Source organism: Aotus nancymaae, unplaced genomic scaffold (genome assembly GCF_030222135.1).
Source record: "Aotus nancymaae isolate 86718 unplaced genomic scaffold, 86718_ANA_hifiasm-v0.15.2.pri h1tg000058l, whole genome shotgun sequence".
Classification (NCBI taxonomy): domain Eukaryota; kingdom Metazoa; phylum Chordata; class Mammalia; order Primates; family Aotidae; genus Aotus; species Aotus nancymaae.
In genome coordinates this window covers 49,724,087-49,742,585 of record NW_026988472.1, presented here as the reverse complement: position 1 = coordinate 49,742,585, position 18,499 = coordinate 49,724,087, and the positions used below count along the sequence as shown (strand labels likewise).

The window sequence follows — 18,499 nt, the reverse complement described above, 5'->3', positions numbered from 1 at the left end:
GAGACTGAAAGTAATATACATATAAAAGATTTAATAGTTTAATAAGCTCCTTGTAATGGACATACATAGAAAACTGCATGAAATAATTGGAGAATACATTCTTTCAAGCATTACAGAAAATTTTCTAAAACTTGGCTACCCACTTGACATAAAGTATGTCTTCTCAAATTTCAAATAATCTGAAATTTTCTAATTATAATACAAAAATTAAAAAGTTAATGTCAAAACAAAATCTTCAATGGCGTTGTATATTTCAAAATGTAAAAAGACACACATAGATGTCTATGAGTTGAAAGAAAAATCATAATAAAAATGTGTCTAGGACAGTTTGATAATAATAACAAACTTCCTTTACTCCATCCATAACTTCAGGGGCTCATAATTATTGCAGAAGTTTGACAAAGTATATATTTAAAAGAAAAATTTTTCTTTTAATTGTTATGCATGTATCTTATTTGGGCCATAAGTCAAGCACATGACTCTGTGTGTGTGTGTGTGTGTGTGTGTGTGTGTGTGTGTCTATATAGATACAAGATATTCTACTCTGGCACTGGCAGAAATGTCTAGGAGTTGGGACAAAATGGAATTGGCCATCATTTGATGAGTGTGGAAGCTTGGAGAAGTCCATAGTTGTTTCTTGGACCATTCTCTCCCTCTCATCCCTCAACCTGTATCTAGTCACCACACACTGAAACAAATATTTTTGTCAACTTCTTACATACACGTTAAGATGACTTTATACATTTACAAGAAACAAGTAAAGGCATATATGTATTTTCCCTTATTCACATAATATATAGTATATGGAACACATCAATTTACCACTCACTTTTTTCCCCTAACATCATATCTCAGAAAATCTTCCTTATCATTTGATGGTAGTGGCATTCCCACCATTTGGACACACAATATTTTATTGAATCCTTCCTCTCCTGAGGAAGATCTAGGCTGTTTGCAACTCTTTGTGAAGGCTAGGGCTGCCACGAACAAAACTGGGCATCTGCCACGTCACCAATGTACAAGTGTCTCTGCAGGATACATTCTCAAAAATGGAAGAGCGGGGTCCTATATCACTATCTGATCATTAATACATTTTAATATTGGTAGATATTACCAAATATTTCTCCTTGGGGATTGTACCAATTTATACTTGTACCAGAAGTGTGCAGGAGTTGTATGCAATACTTTAATAACCCAGTGGCTTTGCCTCCTTTGCCTGGAATATGTGTCCTCCCTCATCACATGCCATCCTCTAGGAGATGATTTAAGAGGGATGCCTTCCATGACAATACCTCCTGGGCTGCACTGTGAGACAGACAGGTGCCCCCAGGGGTCCTGCAAATACATTTCTCATAACACCTCTCACACTGCACTGTGATTGCCAGGGTTCTTCATTTTCTCAAGCTCCAGAATACTAGCTCTGTCTTATTTGTCTTCTTTCACCTGTACTTCCTACCATGGCCAAATCCACAGGAAGCTATTGAGTGTTTGTAACGTGAATCATTAAAAATGGGCTGAGGTCTCTATGGATTATATATACTTTCTAAATCAATGTCAAAATACAAAACATATAAGCAAGAAATAAAAAGCACATATTTTAAAAGATCATTACAATGTGGAGATTTCTTGAATAACTAAAAGTAGAACTACCATTTGATCCAGCAATCCCACTACTTGGTATCTACCCAGAGGAAAATAAGTCATTATACACAAAGATACTTGCACACGCATGTTTACAGCAGCACAATTTGCAATTGCAAAAAAATGGAACCAACCCAAATGCCCATCAATCAAAGACTAGATAAAGAAACAGTGGCATATATATATATACACATATATATATGTATATTACATATGTTTCCATCATATGTATATATGATGGAAAACTACTCAGTCATAAAAAGGAATGAATTAATGGTATTCACAGTGACCTGCATGAGTCTGCAGACTATTATTCTAAGTGAAGTAACTCAGGAGTGGAAAACCAAACATTGTATGTTGTCACTCATAAGTGGAATGTAAGCTATGAGGATGCAAAGGTGTAAGAATGACACAATGGACTTTGGGGACTCAGGGGGAAAGGATGAAAAGGGGGTGAGGAATAAAAGACTACAAATTGGGTTCAGTACATATTGCTCAGGTGATGAGTGCACCAAAATTTCACAAATCACCGCTAAAGAACTTTCTTGTGTAACCAAATACCATGTGACCAAATGTGACCTGCTCCCCAATAACCTATGGAAATAAAAAAATTAAAATAAATTTAAAAATAAAAAAGCATTACAAAGTCAAATTCAGAAAAGGGGATACACACATGGTTAAAAATGACCCCAAAATAGCAACTTTCAAATTTTGAACACAAATAAGGATGGGGCTATTTCTTTGTTTGTTTTCATGCCTATAGAAATTGTATTATAACCAAACAGGCTTTTATAGTCATTTGTAGAAAAAAAGTACCACATAAAGTGAATATACTAATCAAGGAAGTTATATGTATGTTATAAATAAATATACACATTTTTCATATATGTCTATAGGGCAATGTCCATCATTCTGGAGAAGTTGCATGGAGCTGTTTAGTACATTTTAACTAATGTTCCTAAAAACAAGAATTTCTCCTAAATTCAGACACTGCTTCATTGGTTGATTCATTTGTTAATCCATCCATGCACTCAATATCTCAGCAGATACTTATAGTGGCCTTTTTTTAGTAAAGGGCTATCCTAGGTCAGCATGGAGGCTCATTCTTTGTAATCTCAACACTTTGGGAGTGGGAGGCTGAGGTGGGAGAATTACTTGAGCCAGGAGTTGGAAACTAGCCTGTGCAACATAGTGAGACCCTGTCTCTAATAAGAATAATAGCTAAATTTAAAAACTATATTTTCAAAAAGTACTATGCTAGTGCTATAAGGTATCCAAAATTTATTTGATAAAAATTCCAAGCTCTGTAAGTTTATAGAAGAGTGGGAAGTAGTTTTCTTTTATCAATAAATTATATCATTACACTTAACATGTTTCTCATTGGCTTCGATTTTAAGAAGTGCAAGGAAATATAAAATGGTTTACATTAATTGTATATTGTATATATTCATATGCAAATATTTACAATATGTATAAAATGTATATGTGATATATTGTGAATTTAGAAAAAAGAGATTTATACATTTTAAAACTTCCTTGTATGGAAAAAATTTCTGGAAACTGTAAGTGTGAGCTATCTACATCAGTGTTTCTGTGTTTGACAAAACAATATTACAGCCCAAACGGGAATGGTTGAGGACAGATAACTTGGCCAAATCGCCCTGGCTAGAAAAGCAAGGAGATTGCATCAAACTCAGTCCAAAAGCCTATCAAAGAACTTGAAACTGTTTTCACTCTCTTAGGTTTTACTTCCTGGTCCTTACTGGCAGCCGATGAGGTTTAGAAATAAGCAAATGTATCTGTCTATACTGAAGGGAAGAAAATAAATCTGCTATGGCACCAGTTCAAAACACTGCACGAGCAGTCGACAGAAACAATTAGGCAGAATATGCTTAATAGTAAATCAGAAATGACATGCATGAAAACATGGGGGTGTAACTTGAAAATATTGGAAAAATGAGTCATCTAAGTTTGCAGAACCAGTCAGATCTTTGAATGATACACTTTGTAAGTTCCAATTGCTGGATATCACTTATCCATGTGATCAGGAACATCTGTAATGATGAATGGCTCATGTTCACACAGCTTCCAATACTTGATTTCTGAAATGATCAACTATTTATTAGCTATAAGGTAAGGGCAATGAAATATGTGATCTTCTCCTGTGCTTAGAGATGTTAAAATTCATTTATGGTACTACAAAGATTGTGACATGCAATAAAAGTCCTAAACTGTGTAATAAAACCCAAGGTAGGATTTTGTTTATTGTGTGTTAGTAATGATATTTAAAGAAAATATTAACATTTTGCTAAGCAAATATATTAATTATGCAATAATTTTAATTTTATGATTAATTTTATCATAAGCATTTACTTTTCTATTTACACATACACCTCTTACAAATTCAAATAATAAAAAAATGATGTTTTTAATCTGTACTCAGGAATAGATAGACATATGTTTTATATAAAGAGAGTGTATTTCAACATGGCAAAACCCCTTCTGTACCAAAAACACAAAAATTAGCTGGGCAAGGTGATGTGTGCTTGTGGAGCTAGCTACTCAGGAGGCTGAGATGGGAGAATCACTTGAGGCCAGAGGACAGAGGTTGCAGTGAGCTATGATTGTGCCACTGCCCTCCAGCCTGGGTGACAGAGCAAGACCCTGTCTCAAAATAAGAAGCAAAATTAAAATTAAAATAAAATAGAAAACAAAGTGCGTAGGTCAGCTGGATGCAGTAGCTCATGCCTGTAATCCCAGCACTTTGGGCGCCTGAGGCAGGAGGATCACTTGAGGCCAGGAGTTCAAGACCAGCTGGGGCAACCCAGCAAGACCATGCCTCTACAAAACACACACAAAAAACTAGCCAGCAAGGTGGCACATGCCTGTATTCCCAGGTACTTGAGAGGATACTGAAGTGAGAGGATCCCTTGAGCCGTCGCATACAATTTGCAGCCAGGAAGAAGAGAGCACAGACTTCAAAGCCTCCATTAACTCAGCAAACCTGTTCCCTAGCACACGGACACATATACAAAGACTTACAGTCACATCATATGCTTATGGGAGCCGGCATTTCTCCTTGGGGGTAGCAAGGGATGAGCTTTTCATCGTCACCGTGGCTTCTCAGTTTATGCAAGTCAACACCTTTGAACAAGGGCTGAGACCAGGATGGAATCCATCCTACCTCCCTCTTTATAATGGTGGCATTTAAAAAATTATTTTGTACAGATGGGATCTTGCTACGTTGGCCAGCGTGGTCTCAAACTCCTGGCCTCAAGTGATCCTCCCACCTCGGCCTCCCAAATTGCTGGGATTACAGGCATGAGCTACTGTGCCTGCCTAAAACAATGCCATTTTTAAGATGAGGTGCACTTAAAGAAAGGGTGTATTTGGTAGGCAAAATAAGTACCCTCCAAAGATGTCCAGGAACTCATCCCTGAAACCTGTGTACATGTGAGATGACAAGGCAAGGGAGGAAATGAGTTGGGAGGTGCCAATGACAGGTACCAATCAGCTGATCTGAAACGTGGATATTATCCTGGGTTATCTCTGTGGGAGTCCAGTGGAATCCCAGGAGTCTTTCTAAGTGTAAGAGAGAGGCAGGAGAAAGGAACCAGAGAGACAGCGACATGAGAAGGATCCCCCAAAATGCTGGCTTTTAAGATGAAGAAAGAGGCCATGAGACAAGGGATGGAGGGAGCTTTCAGAATCTGAAAAACACAAGAAAACAGCTCCTCCCCTACCACCCGCAGAAGGGACACTGCCCACTGACATCTTGAGTTGTAACCCAAAGACACTCATCCCAGACTTTACATGAAACTACAGAACTGCAAGGTAACAAATGTATGTTTTTATTTTTAATTCTAAACATTTCACTAATTTATTTTAATTGACAAACTTAAATGGTATACATCGTCTACAGCAGGTTGCTTTGAAATGTGTACACGTTGTTAAATAGCTATATCAAGCTAGTTGACATCTGCAGTACTTCACCTGAGTATAATTTTCTTTGTGGTGAGAACTCTTAAAATCTACCTTCTTAGCAATCTTTAAAAATACAATACTATCATTAGCTATCATCACCGTGTTTTGCAATAGAGCTCTTGAACGTACTCCTCCTGTCTAACAACTGAAATATTGTACCCTTTAGCCAACATCTCCCCAACCTTCCACCTCCCCCAGCTCCTGGAAACCACCATTCTATTCTTTGTTTCTGTGAGTTCAACTGTTTTAGATTCCACATCACAGTGAGATAATGAAGCCAGGCTCAGTGGCTCATGCCTGGAATCCCAGCAGTTTGGGAGGCCGAGGCAGGAGGATCACTTGAGGCCAGGAATTTGAGACTGGCCTGGGCAATACAGGGAGGCTTCATCTCTAGAAAGAAAAAACTAATCAAACACCACATGTTCTCACTCACAGGCGGGAGTTGAACAATGAGAACACATGGACACAGGGAGGGGAGCATCACACACTTTGGGGTCTGTAGGGGGGAATGGGTAGGGCAGCGGGGGGTGGGGAGTTGGGGAGGGATAAGATGGGGAGAAATGCCAGATATAGGTGATAGGGAGGAAGGCAGCAAATCACACTGCCATGTATGTACATATGCAACAATCTTACATGTTCTTCACATGTACCCCAAAACTTAAAATGCAATAAAAAAAGAAAAAACTATGTGTATATATATATATTATTTACATTATACAATTATAATATATATATGTGTGTGTGTATATACACACACACACACATATACGTATTAGCTGGGCATGGTGCACACACCAGTGGTACCAGCCACTCCAAAGGCTGAGGTGAGAGGATCACTTGAGTCCCAAAAGATCAAGGTTGCAGTGAGCTATGATTGTATCACTGCACTCTGGCTGGACCAGAGTGACACCCGGTCTCTAAAACAATATGACTTCAAGTATACAGTCACTCATTTGAGGTAGTACGTGGTGGCATAAGTATCAACTGTTCCATCACTAAGTACATTGTGGCTTCTTTCTCATCCTTCCACTATAGAGTAAATAGTAGTCAGATAGCCCAGTATGTGCAATAGAACTCACACATGGACCTCTGCAGTGCTCATTTTGCCTCTGTAACTACTGAAAGAGATCTCAAATAAAGATCTTCTTAGAAACTTGAAGTAGTACTTAATAGTACTTAGTAGTACCAAGCACACTTTGGGTAAAAGGAAACTCCTTTATGAAAATGCAAACTTTAGGAATTAAACGCTCCCCACAGGGACTCCCTTATTCCTGTATAAGTGATTGCAGGCAGAAAAACAGAAGCTGAATGAACTTGAATTTTTTTTTCTTAAACTTGGAAAACCTAAAAAAGATAAGAGTGATATATAGGGGCCAATTAAAATAAAAAGCACAAGGAAAATTAAAAGGAAGTCGCTCTCTTTTGAACAATTCATGAATGGAATTTCAGAAACTCTGCAAAAGAATACATTTAATTGACTTACTCCAAATATATTCTGAATTTCATATTTACTAAAGTGTTTGCAAATGAACATTTCTTTTTTTAATATGTTGTGTAAAAATTCTTTTACATGTAAAAACATGTACATCTTTTTAACACGTTACAAAGCAAAACATTTTAACATGTTATTACATGTTGTTATATGTTGTTACATGTGAACACTGCACATTAAAAAAGGAAAGGTAGGCGTATTCATCATTAGAGTTTTTAGATGCGTGTATACACTTCCATATAATTCACAAATATTAAACTGGAAAAAGACAGCACTCTACATAATTTACCTTGCCACAGATGTGAAATACTTGTAAGCATACATAAATGTTAACAAAATACTTTCACTCAATGCTAAGGGGAGGTATCATCGAATGGTGGACCAAAACAAACTAAATGGCATTTTGATGTCTTTATGGAATGACTGACCCACAAACCAGTGGCTCAGCACTGATATTAACATATCTTGCTCAGTTGCCTTAATCATTTACAGTAGTATAATTTTTTCAAGAACACAGACAGTAAGGTACTTTTAATAATTTTGAGTATATCTATTTTTTGAAGTCCTACTTTCATTGGAATTACCTCTTTACTATAATTAGTAAATACAAAAGAATACACAGATAAGATTGGTTTTGTTATCATCTTTTTCTCTGAGACAGAGTCTTGCTCTGTCGCCCAGGCTGGAGTGTAGTATCGCAAAATTGGCTCACTGCAATCTCTGTCTCCCAGGTTCAAGAGATCCTCCCGCCTCAGCCTCCTGAGTAGCTGGGACTACAGTTGCGTGCCACCACACCTGGCTAATTTTTTTTGCATTTTTAGTAGAGATGTGGCTTCACCATGTTGTCCAGGCTGGTCTCAAACTCCTGACCTCTAGTGATCCACCTGCCTCGGCCTCCCAAAGTGCTAGGATTACCGGCATGAGCCACCGCACCCAGCGGAGGTTTTGTTTTCTTTTATTAGAGAAAAATGTACTTTTCTATGACTGTGCTTTCTACGTATTTGGAACTGAGACAGATCCACAGAGACCAAACTGAAATTTAAATTATCTTTAATGTTAAAATTTAATTGACCATGTACATAACTATGCAATTGCTGCTTTGTCACAGAAGTGTCTAGGTTTCATTCAACAGATCATAGAAACAAGGTCTGGCATTTAACAAACAGAAAAACGATAGAGAAGATAAACTGATTTATACAAGAATTATCAAAACATTGTCATGTGGTTTAGTGTAGTTCAAATTATGCTTATATCATGTAACAGGTTCAAGTTCTTTCTTCAGTCATTAGCATAACTGAGGTTGGAGAGACAACTAAGGGCCAACTCTTCCTACAGCTGTTTCAAGAAAAAAATTAAGTAACTGTGATACATATTTCTGCGAATAAAATATTCCGGTGCTTACATCAATCCTGAGATTTTAAGATTAAATATGCAATACTTACAGTCTCTGACACAATTTAATAACATGGCTAGTTATCAAATTCACTGTCTTCATCAGAAGAAACTCCACGAAAATAGTCTTCAAGCTTCTCGAGAACCTGAAACAAAAAGTCTAGTTCACTGACAAACCACAACTTTACATCTAGCATTAAACAGGGTTAATTAAATGTCAAAAGGAAACAGATTTTAATATTCAAAGGATGTTGGTTATTTATTTCAAATTGAAAAAACTGTAGTCAATACACGGAGCTCCAAATACCCACTTAAAATTTTTAATGCCAGATTTCAGTGACATATTATTTTAGTAGGTCCAACAGTCATGTATTTTGCTTGAATAAAATGGGTTGAAGAACTTCTTAAGGTCAAGATGAAATAAAGACAGAAAAGGACTGGCAGTCTTGTATCATGAAATATTGTATTTTTTGAGCAGGTAGTGACCCATGTACTATCAGCAATAGTCTATGTAACGTGGTTTCCATTGAAGGGATAAAATGGTTGGTGATACGATCTCATCAAGTTAGAGAAAATGTAACTATTTTTGAAGTATATACTCTTTATTCAAACATAGTTCAACAGTCCCTGCTCCCTAAAATGTTGTATGTTAATGCTGAGAAAGAAGTAAAAAAAAAAATGAATACACAATCTCTTCCATATTCCTGTGACATGAGCAAATGCATGGATTAAAAAAAAAAGTAATACAACAATTGTGTAACTGCTATGGAAGGGCAACTCACTCAGACATGTAGCCAAAGATGGAGACCGATGTGGACTTAGTTGGCAAAAGGTTTCAATTGGTCAAAAAAAAAAAAAAGATTTTAAAAGCATTGCGAGGGAAGAGCATGAGCAAAGCATGGGAGTAACGGTGAGCTCCTTCAGGGAAGACTGTCAACCTGGAGAGGCGGGAGCAAAGACAGAGGGCAACAAAACAAGCCTAAGAGGGGGTCATGTAAAGGGGAGAGTCTCTGAATATCTAAGAACTGAGACATGGGTACCACCGGCAGGCAGGGAAGAGGGAAGGGCTAGGAAGCATTTTAGGAAGGGAAGGGTTTTAGGAAGATAGTATTGGGGATCAGTGAAGGACGGCTCAGAAGAGAAGAGAGAACTCATAAAAGAGTTTAATAGTACAAACAAGGCTGAAACAGTAGAATCGTTTGAACCAGGGAGGTGGAGGTTGCCGTGAGCCAAGATCGCGCCATTGCACTCCAGCCTGGGCAATAAGAGTGAAACTCCATCTCAAAATAAATAAATAAATAAAATTAAATTAAATAGTATGAGCAAGGAAGAATGAGGTATTGAACTAGCACAGCCTCAGTGAGAATTTAAAGATAGAAATTAAAGGACCATTGCAGAGGTGAAACTTGCCTGGTGATAACTGGATGGGAAGGATAATGGACTCAGAAGAGTCCAAGATGATAGCAAAGTTCCTACCCTAAGTGGTAACATGTAGTATTAATGTTGACAGGAAAACTTCTAGTTTCATGTTCATACCAATTAATAAATGGTTTCTGAGGAACATCGTAGCAACAAGTTCTCTACTTGTGACTTCTATTTAAATAACTTTGTATAGATCATCCTCTAGTTGCTCGAAAAGGTTATTTTCAAACTATTTTCCCAGTTTATTTAACACATCTCAGTTAGTGTAGAAGAGTGACATATGACCATGTATTTTCACAGGGTTATTAAAATGAATACCTTACTTCCCTAAAAATAATTGCATTGTTTCCTAAATTATATACATCTACATGAAGAAGAGGTCATTGTCTGATGACAATTTGCCAATGTGCTGTACCGCAGCAGATAATTCACAATTCACAACGTGTTAATAATCTGCTGGCTTTCCCATTCTGTTATACATCTGAACCATCTCTTATCATTGCAAATTGTCATGTAAAACCATTACTAGTCACTGATAATTTTGAAAGTGAATATGCCATAAACACTCCTGTATTACAGCAGGAAACAAAAGAGACACTCAGTAGTTACACTTGCCTACTTCCTATTTAACTAAAACTCTTGAAACAACACAAGTATAAAAGACATCCAGAAAGGATTTATGGACTTCCTGCCTTTCACCATAGATTTGTTGCTGCTGTCCTGAAAACTGAAAATAAACTCTTCATTAAAACCCATTTATGCCTAGTGTTCCATTATTGCAATTCTAAGCTTGTGGGAATCATGTATATCCTACTGTTCAAAGGTCATAGCCAGGGTCTGATTTTTCACACACAAAAAAAATTTACAACCTCCTGCATAAATAGGTTAATGTGTTAGTAAAGCATCAATTATATACATAAGATGTACATTTCTAGGTAAAATTTCCAATTTACCTTTTCCTGTTCTCAATAACTCCCACAAAACTATTCATGAATCCTAAAAACACATTTACCAATTATATTAAATCTGGAACAATACATTCAAAGTGAAAATGGTGAGTAATTTAAAATATACTAAAATGTCTTTCCATACATTCAGAAAGAAGCAGACTGTCTTCTATTATGCACGTGTTGTATTTTATAATCTATTATGTTACCAAATAGAACAAACCTTTATGAATTCCTCACGTAGCAGCTTCATCGCTCTCAGCCTCTCTCTCCTAAGATTTCTATATTTGTACCACTTCTTCTGTTGTTCTTGAAATATTTTCTAGAATTACAAAACAAAACAGTGATAAAAATTGGGCAAATTTTAATACTTACAAAACATAATTCTGCATTAACTTTAAAGGAATACTCTTTAAATCAGTATTTCTGAACACTTTCTTTTAGACAACATCTAGGATGAATTTTAAACAACTGTGTTCACCAGTCACATGCTAAAATGACGTAATAACCTTTTTTATCCGTCACTGAGTAAAAAGTTTTCTTTCTTATACATATTCAACACATATGTCCTAATTCTTGATTTCAAATGAAGAATATTTGATGAGCCTTCCTATAATTTATTGACCATAGATAGGTAAGATCTATACAGAAATTAAGAAACATTCTTTCTAAGATTTTAAACATGTATTAAATTTTGGTCATTTCAATACGCACACAGATGAACCATCCAATAATGACTGCCTTCCTACACCTTGACCTAGTCTCCAACTACAGTGTTCTCCTCTCCTCTACGTGGCACTCACTCACACAGTCATCCCCTAGATTTTGTCGTTCCCAATGACTTCAACACCTACGTAATATTAATAATAGCAACGATGAAGAGCAACCATGGGTCAGATCACATCCTGAAAAATTTAAATAAACCTGTTACATAGGAACCTTTTAATCCTCCAAACAACTCTGAAGTAGGTACTCTTACCATGTCTCCTTTAGTAGATAAGGAAACTGAAGCACATGAAATCATGGGCAAAACTGAATCATTTGCCCATGATTTCCGAGCTAGCAATAGTCAAACTGGAGTTGGATCCCAAGCAGTGTGGCTGCAGAGTCTCAGCCCTTTATCCATCTTCCCAACATACAGCCACTAACTCCCTGCCATTGTGGGTCACTCACTTCAGTACTACGGCTCAAAAGTCTGTTGGGACCTGACACCCACTGAATGGAGTACTTTTCACTGACCATTGCCCACCCCCATGTGCTCAGGTAACTCAGTCCCAGCTGAAATTCCACAGTCAGTCATCACAACCCCATCCCTGTATGTAAGCCCTGCCCAACTCTCCCTGGATCAACACGCTAAGCTACACTCCAACCCAGGAAATTCCAACCCTACAGGTGCTCTTACACAAATATGCCAATTGGGCTCGCTTCAACTTCTTAATCGCTATAACACTGACTTCAGTTGGACCCCCAATGCTGCGTGGCAATTATGTTCCCCTAGTCCATGAGTCCACTAACGGGTCTCCCTCTCTGGGCTCATGCTCTCTTCCTTCTTTGCTGGATGACTGCATGAATTAATACTACCTGAGACATTGATACAATAGGTTAATCATAAAGCTAAGCCTGATACCAACAATTAGTTCTTCTTCTTTTTTCTCTTCTTCTTCTTCATCTTTCTGCTCATCTGCGATGTATTTATCAATGACATTCAGCAACTTCAGAGAATGTTTATAATCACGTTTCTGCCTGTAACACATAGTAAGTAACATGGTCGTATGTCATAAAGAGATGAAAAAATAATCCTATTCAAACCGAAACTGACTTGACATAATTTATACTGTGAAGTAGCAAGGGAGTAATAGCAGCTGAAATCTTGTTTGGGGGGAAAGGTGAAATGAGTTATTCTTATTATGAAGGGATTCCTTCATAACTGACTACTACAGCAGCTGTCTCACATTCTTTACATGCCGAAGACAAAGGAGGGTTTACTGCACTATAAATCTCTCAGATAGAATCATTTTATCTAAGAGCAGTTTACTTTTCATTTCCTCTTACTGAACAACATATGGGTTCTCATAAGTAGGTTCAAGAATATCATAGCCATTCATCCCGTAAGATTTCCCAAAAGACATACTTCACTTAACTATTTCTCCACTTTGGCACAACAATGATTTTGTAAAAGAAATAGTGAAAACAATTTAACTAAAATAGATAACTTATTTACAACTTAAGTTTATCCCTTTCTACATAATTGAGTATCGTTAAGGATCTACAGACTAAACATTGAGGACATTTATCTTTTATTCAGCTTCCATACTTCTAGAAATGGATAAAAATTAATTTTACAGGCAGACTCTTTTTATCTGGAAGGCAAAAAGAGGTCATCTTCATTGGCTTTTAGGTAATATCTCTCGATTCTGTTAAACCGAGGTTACAGAACTAAAGAAACTTACTTGCTTAGGGAACAGTCAAGTAAAATATGTTGTTCACTGGAGACGAAAATATGTACAGGATAATTTTTGAAATTATTTGCACCAACGAATACAAAGAAATAATATAAATATCATTACGCAAAAAAGCCAACATACTTTTTAAGTTGTGTTTTCTTCAAATCACGTTTCCTTTTCTTCTTTGCTTCGTGGCGAGCCTCTGTATCCATTTCAATCCTTTTTCTTTTTGCAGCAAGATCCTTGCTAATGCCAGCTAGATAGTAAATGAAAATGCACTAAAAGTTAATGTTGACAAGTAGATTATTTGCATATATTGACATCAATATGGGACATTATGGTTCAGCAATATCAGAAGGATATTTAAAATATATAAAGCAAAGATCATTTCAAAAAGCAAGATTTACTCACTTATTTTCTGTAAAATCTTTCAGGTATTAATATTAGCATTGCAATTCCAATTGGTATAACTGCAAATCACTTAATCGATGGATGATGAAAAAGCAAGTAATTAAAAGTTTCTATTTTTTAAGTGTGCAGAACGGGTTATAAGCATAGACTTTAATTTCTACATTTATAAAATATCCTACAATTCAAGGGACATGGGTCCATGAAATACTGTCACAACTCATTATGTAAAGCACACAAAAGGATCTTATTTAATAAGACCATCAAAAGGGTAGAAATAAGTGATTATGCAATAAGAAAAGTATTTTTAAGCAATCTACTGATTGATGCTATTAACTCTATTTTAATAAAAGAAGCAACATCCATGGGTATAAAAATGTAGGTTTAAATAAAGAAATACATTCAAAAACACTTTTGAAATATTTTCTTGGAGGTTTTATACCTCCAAGTATAAACGATGCTCTTCATCATTGCTATTATTTGACATTTTTATCCATAGTGCTGTGTTTCAGAAAACTGTAATACTGCAAGGAATGCTTTCCTAAACATGATTTTGCATAAGAGATCTACCATCAAGTACTAAGAATAGTTTTCAGTAATCATAAAAGATCTGCACCATAATACAAATATTTTTCAAATACAGTATCGATCTATAACACACTCAGTGTATTAGGCAACTCACAAAACCAGCACTTTGTCACCACCAAGCGAGCAAAGCTTTCCAAATATTCTGCTTGTATGAATTATCGCTATAGAAAAGCTGAAAACTGAATTGAGCTTCTTAAAAATGAGTATTGTCTCCATCGTCTCTACAGAAGTTTTCTCAAACTTTTTTGAAAATATGGTCCTGTAACAGTCAGTGCAACTAATCTGTCACATGGCAATACAAAATTTATGAGTTTTTGGATCCAATTACATGTTTCTCACTGGGTAGAAAAGTTGTCTTTCCTTTTCTACTACACAGTTTATTGCTGGAATAATAATAGAAAATTATTTTAGAGAATTCAATTTTCTCTTTTACTTTAAAGACAACAAAATCAGAAAGCTGTGACAATAGAATAGCTGAATTAGGAAGATGAAAAATTCATATGAAAAACTCTAAGTACATAGGGACAGGAAGAGGGGAACAACAGACACCTGGGCCTACTTGAGGGTGGAGGGTAGGAGGAGGGTGAGGACGAAAACCACCCATCAGGTACTATGCTTATAATCTGGGTGCTAAAATAATTTGTATAGCAAACCCCCGTGACACGCAATGTATCTATGTAACAAACCTGCACATGTACCCCCAAACCTAAAGTAAAAGATTGAAAAAAACCTGATATATGACTTCATCTGTGTACACTAAAAGGATTGAATAGACCTGTTTCTCCTCCAATGGCCTCTAAAATCCCCCAAACAATTAAATTTCCCTGTGTATGAAAGAAAAGCCATCCCTCTCGCTTCACCATTGTTAGAAGCATTCTCACATTCCACATCAACAATCAAAAAGGTAAGAAAAATTTATCAAACAGATTATGGTAAATACTTATGTTAAATGCTACGTATGAGAAGAAGGCATTTAAGACAGTCTTGTCGTCCACTAATTCATATAACCTACTGTAACAGTTGTATGGTTGAAAACAATTTTCGTAAACTACAGATACTTCCTAAAGCGTACCTGCAATATCTTCTGGCTCTTCGGTATCAACCCTATAAAAAAAGTTACATCAAAATTTTAACATAGGACTACACAAAATGCCAAGTTTGTTGGGAAAAAAATGTCTTATGTGAAATGTTCTGCATAGACTAGAACAGTGATGACATGATCCAAAGCTGACTTTTCCTAAAAGACTCTATCCGACAGGCAACAGTGACTTAAAACTTTACCCCTCGTGTTCATCTGTTTCATCAAAAGGTTCTCTTTCCCCATGCCCAGTAGTTACATCTTCCTCCCCTGTAAAAGGATTTGTTTCCTCACGTTCATCGCTTATTGGATCATTTCCTGCATTAAAATAAAAAAGACAAATTTTTAGAGGAAGACGCTATTGTGGACGTTTTTCACGGAGAAATGTACTATTTGCGGACTTTTTTGGCTCTCTGCCAATTAAAGCTTTAAAGCAGAGCTATACGTGGAATCACCGGCTCCTGACCATTTTATGGAGACATTTTTGGAATCCCTTCGGGTTCAAGTCCCAGTAAACTACACACTACAGGTCAGACCCCTTGGACGTCAGGACCGCAGCCACGCAGAAGAGCTGGTCTGAGATCATCTTTAACCCTGTTATGAGGGGAAGCCTCCCACTGGAAGCCTAAGGGCCTCGAGCCTGCTTTGAAAACCTGGGGCCTGTTAGCACTTGCACGGTGGACTCCAAAGCCACGAAGGGCCGGGGGACCTCGGGCTGCCCATGTGACCCCCGCGCAGAAAGCAGACAGACTGTCCTCGGGTGTGCGCCTTCTTCCGGGTCCCCTTGGGCTGTGTAATTTACCTGCATGCTCGTTGTCCTGGGCGGCCATAACTTGAGCCTCCAACTGGGCCTTGGCAGCCGTCCTCCTGCGCTTCCTGCTGACGGGTGCCATGGCTGACCGTCCTGGGAAGCTAGAGGCGACCCCCGAACCTGGTGAGCGCAAAGACAACTAAGGAAGCTAAGGAAAGGAGGCGTCGGAAAGGAAAGCCATTGGGATCTCGGGTTCAAGATGGGTGGGGCTGGCCCTCCCCGAGTCTCCTGTGGGAGCAGGAGGGACGGAGAAGATGCCAGTGTCCCCTCCCGTCCTGGCTCGTGCAGCCTGTCCCCGGAGGTGGCTGCAGAGTTCAGAGCTGCCTCACACACCTGAACTCCACGGCCTCTGCGGGATCCTCCCCGCGCCTTTGGGACAGAGTTCAGCCTTGCCCCTGGATCCCCAAGAGACCCTGAGTGGCTGGGAGGGCCGCGGAGTGACACAGGATCTCCCCAGCCATTTCCAGAGGAATGTCAGGGGCTGCACTGCCACTCACCCTCCTGGATGCACAGGGCACCCCCAGTGACCTGAAGTGTCCTGTCCTGACAGGATGCTGGGCAGGAGGGACCCACTCAGACTGTCCCCCACAACGCTTCCGGCCCGCCCCACTCCCCCTCCACCGTGAGCCCCTCCCCCCTGCACACCTACGGAAGCCCCCAGGACACTCCCGGGTCCTGGGGGGTCACCCAGGTGGCTCCAGCTCCCTCCCTGCTCCAGCCCACCCCAGTCTACCCTCAGTGCCTCGCCCTGACCCGGGCCCCAGGTGAGGACGCCAGGACCATTTCCTCACAGGTCAGCCGGCGCCCAGCTCTTCACACCCTGGTTCCCAGAAGGTCTTGTGCCGGCCTTCCCACCTCCCCACCTCAAGCGCGTCGCCTGAGGGACTCCTGATATGTCTCCTTCACAGAATCTGCAGACACTGGCGCCAAGAGACTCTCTCGGAGAGAGACCCGGCCTGGCTTCCCGCACTCCTCGCTGATTGGTCAGCTCAGTGCGCATGCGCATGCGCATGCGGGTGAAGGACTGCGTGGGGCCAAACTCCTGCGGCCACGCCTCTCCTTCCCCCTAGGGGACAGACCATGGGTTACTGTGGACTGGAGTGGGGGTGGCTCTTTGGGGCCTCCATCCCTGCAATCTTCTGGCTCCTCCTTTTGGGGTGGGATGCAAGGACTCGGGATGGAGGCCAAGTGGACGAGGCCTCCTAGGATCTCACCCCTGGGCTCGTTCCAGCCACCCCTGCCCCTTTGGTTGGAATGGCCATCGTCCTACGGGTGGTTCCCAGGCTCCTTTCCATGTCCTGTGTGCTTCCAACATGCCCAGCTGCATCCTTTTTATCAATGGATTGCGCTTTTATGTTTTCTGTTTTTGAGACTGAGTCTTGCTCTATTGCCCAGGCTGGAGTGCAGTGGTGCAATCTCGGCTCACTGCAACCTCTGCCTCCCGGGTTGAAGCGATTCTTCTGCCTCAACCTCCCGAGGAGCTGGGATTACAGGCTCCCAACACCACACCCTGCTAATTTTTTTTTTTTTTTTTTTTTTTTTTTTTTTTTGTATTTTTAATAGAGATGGAGTTTCACCATGTTGGCCAGGCTGATCTCAAACTCCTGACCTCAGGTGATCCGCCTGCCTAGGCCTCTCAAAGTGCTGAGGTTACAGGCGAGAGCCACCCCACCCGGCCCATAGCCTTTTTTGTTTCCTCACTACTTTTCTTGCCCATAGGCTTGCCCAGGCTTGCCCACAAACCCTTATGCTCCAGACTTTTCCAGACATATCACACGACCTTCACCCTCAAATGCCTTAATACTTATCGTTAACTCAGCTTGTTTCCACCTCCAGTCTTCTATAATAGGGAGTAAAGGTTGCTTTGGAGTTGGGAGTGAATAAATATTGCCTGGAGTTGGTAAATCAAGCTACAGAGGTTCATTATGTTATTGAAATTATGAAGGCAGTCATCAGGAAAACTAATCAACAGCCTTTAATGTCTATATAACCAGAAAGAGCACACACAAAGCATACGAAACCTGTAGTAAAAGTTGGAAAATAAAGAAAATACTACAAACAGAGACCATAACATAACATAAAGGAACAGAATTAAGGCCAACTGAATCTGTTGAGCAAGAAATATGAATGAGATAAACTCACATTCTAAAGGAAATGACTTCCAACTTGGATCCAAATAAAAACCTAAGTGTATGCTATATGTAAGAATGGAACTAAAACAAAATGATACAAAAATATGTATCAGAAAAAGATGAAGACAAGGAAAATATAGATCTGGGAATTAATATCTCA

General features: G+C 39.0%; 1 protein-coding gene across 1 annotated transcript; it reads right to left on the bottom strand.

Annotated features, from left to right (window-relative positions):
- Positions 1 to 8,226: 8,226 nt before the first annotated feature.
- On the bottom strand, positions 8,227 to 17,469 carry FAM9B (family with sequence similarity 9 member B). The gene is given in 10 exon segments (XM_021671554.2): positions 8,227 to 8,655; positions 11,102 to 11,200; positions 12,510 to 12,621; positions 13,329 to 13,415; positions 15,393 to 15,422; positions 15,600 to 15,714; positions 16,199 to 16,345; positions 16,348 to 16,628; positions 16,999 to 17,273; positions 17,422 to 17,469. Coding segments are annotated over 10 exon segments (1,263 nt in total). The 3' UTR covers positions 8,227 to 8,586.
- Positions 17,470 to 18,499: the final 1,030 nt, after the last annotated feature.